The following is a 2500-nucleotide window of genomic DNA, read 5'->3' on the forward strand; positions in this document are numbered from 1 at the left end:
GTTCTAGTGAAAGATCTTCAGTTTGGCCCCTTTTCCACCAACATTTCCAGGAACTTTTATTACCAGGAATTTAATTTAAAGAGGCTGGACCTCATCGTCAGTCCTCTTCTGGTAGCTTCTCTTCTTTTGTTCCATTTTCCAAATGATCACAACACAAACCCCCCCTACTAGGAGCCTTTCCGGGAAAGTTTTTTCCTGGGTAATTTCAGTGGAAACATTTTTCAAAATCCCGAGTAAATGAGAAAAGTTCCTGCGGTGGAAAAAAGGGTCTACTGACCCGCTCACTGGAGGGTTTCTATAACTTCAGGGGTTCTGCTTCTCTCGTTGTTTGCGGTGATCGTGAACAACTTTGCTGCTTCGGCTGCACCAACAGTGGAGCACTGAAGCAGAAGTCTGAACAAGAAGCTTTTAGACGTCACAGAAATGAGACGTGGACGAGTTCAAAGTGTCACTAAGAGAAGAAAACACCTTCATTTATTTGATAAGATAAGATAAGATAAGATATTCTTTTATTAGTCCCACGACGGGGAAATTTAATCTTAGTTAATTTAGGCACCAGGAAATAATAAGTCAAATACAAATGAAATATAAGATCTGTGGACGTAGCCGCTGTGACGTCACCTGTTGGTTTGTGGACCAACGGGTGTTTTGAAGCCTCACGTTTGGCCTTACGGGCGCCGCCATCTTGGGTTTTTGGATCTTATCTTCCTCCAAATGGACCATAACTTATTTATTTATTTAGTGAATTATGGTCCATTTAGAGGAAGATACACCAGGAATAGGGGGGGGGGGGGTAACTAACGCCACCCTGGCTCCAAGAACCCAAGATGGCGGCGTCTGTAAAGCGAAACTCGTGGCTTCAAAACGCACACCTGGCTAAAACTAAAAGGTTTAAACAGCTGGAGTGAGGAGGAGATCTGAGGCCTGAGTTATTATCCCAGTCTGTGTGTGTGTGTGTGTGTGTGTGTGTGTGTGTGTGTGTGTGTGTGTGTGAGTGTGTGAGTGTGTGTGTGTGTGTGTGTGTGTGTGTGTGTGTGTGTGTGTGTGTGTGTGTGTGTGTGTGTGAGTGAGAGAGGAGGGAAGCAGCAGAGACAGAAGGAGGCAGGGAGGTGAGACCAGGTACTGTGGTATTATGCTTATAGATTAGCAGGATAAAATGCGAGCAGCAGCAGAATTCTTTATGACCAGCCAGGAAAACTGCTGACACACACACACACACACACACACACACACACACACACACACACACACACACACACACACTCACACACACACACACACACTCAGAGGGCAGCAGAGAGTTGAGCTGTTACAGGTGAGGCTGTGACCGACCTGTTGATGTTGCTCTTGCGTATATATTTGCATTGAATGCCTTTTAACTGCCCCCCCCCCTCCTTCTCTCCCCCCCGTCCTTCAGCCCAATGGTAGCTCCCAGGGAAAGGTCCACAATCCTTTCCTGCCGACGCCCATGCTGCCTCCCCCTCCGCCTCCCCCGATGGCGCGTCCCGTCCCACTGCCCGTCGACGCCAAGCCGCCCTCCACCTCCTCCACCGAGGGCGGAGGCAACTCCCCCACCTCACCCAGTGAGTGCACACACACACACACAGCCTATATTATATTATATATGTTATGTTATTCCTGACTTTTAACGTGATGACTCATGGAGCTCGGTGTGTGTGAGGCGTCAGAAGAAGTATGTCCGCCTCTGCAACAAAGGAAGAAATAGAATAAATATCCCAGTATTTTAATTATTAATCTAATGTTTACTTCAGAATCTGACGACATGATTCATAATCTGTGAGAAGTGAATCATATTGTGTTGGGATTATGTTTGACTTCAAGGTTTAGTGACAATATCCTGTCGGTTGGCAAAAACAGCCGCATCCTGTGCCAAAATATTTAATCCTTCTTACTTCCACTCATCAACCACACGTGAATATTTGTGTATATTATATATTTATTTAACGCTTCTGTGTTTAGTTGCTTTCATCCTGGAAACAGAAGTGCAGTTTGAACACATTTCACTTCCAGCAGGAAGGAAGGTTTCAGAATAACAAAGCCTGACTTATTTTAGACCTGTAAGATGCTTTTTTGTTTGACCACAAACAGCCGTTGTTTCGCTCTCTTCTAACACACCAGACTCCATTGACAAAAACAGTAATTTCACAGGAGTTGCTGCTCTTTTGCTGCCTCAATCATTTAGTTTGTTTGTGGGACTCTAGTGTTGTAAAAGATGAATTCGGATCCAATACAACATCTGTGTAACACACAATAACATGAAAACTAATCGATCAAGGCAGCAGCAGAGCAGCAGCTCCTGTGTCCTGTTCTCTAAAATCCCTGTTTTAGTGAATGTAGTCTGGTGTGTGTGCTGTTTGTGGTTAAACCAAAAGGATCTTCCAGGTCTCTCTCTGTAGGGATCCTTTCCATGATGCTGTTGAGATGTGCTTTAACTTGTCTGAAGATGACTCAAACTCAGCAGGTCAGATGTTGATAAACT

General features: G+C 44.9%; 1 protein-coding gene across 1 annotated transcript in view; it reads left to right on the plus strand.

The window, feature by feature from the left end:
* Window positions 1-2500, plus strand: part of nfia (nuclear factor I/A) — a 175664-nt gene that overhangs the window by 168404 nt on the left and 4760 nt on the right. The window contains exon 10 of the mRNA XM_070831610.1: window positions 1418-1583. Coding sequence (XP_070687711.1) covers window positions 1418-1583 — 166 coding nt within the window. The remainder of the gene's footprint in view (window positions 1-1417; window positions 1584-2500) is intronic.

The sequence above is a fragment of the Pempheris klunzingeri genome, chromosome 6, assembly GCF_042242105.1.
Source record: "Pempheris klunzingeri isolate RE-2024b chromosome 6, fPemKlu1.hap1, whole genome shotgun sequence".
In the NCBI taxonomy this organism is placed as follows: Eukaryota; Metazoa; Chordata; class Actinopteri; order Acropomatiformes; family Pempheridae; genus Pempheris; species Pempheris klunzingeri.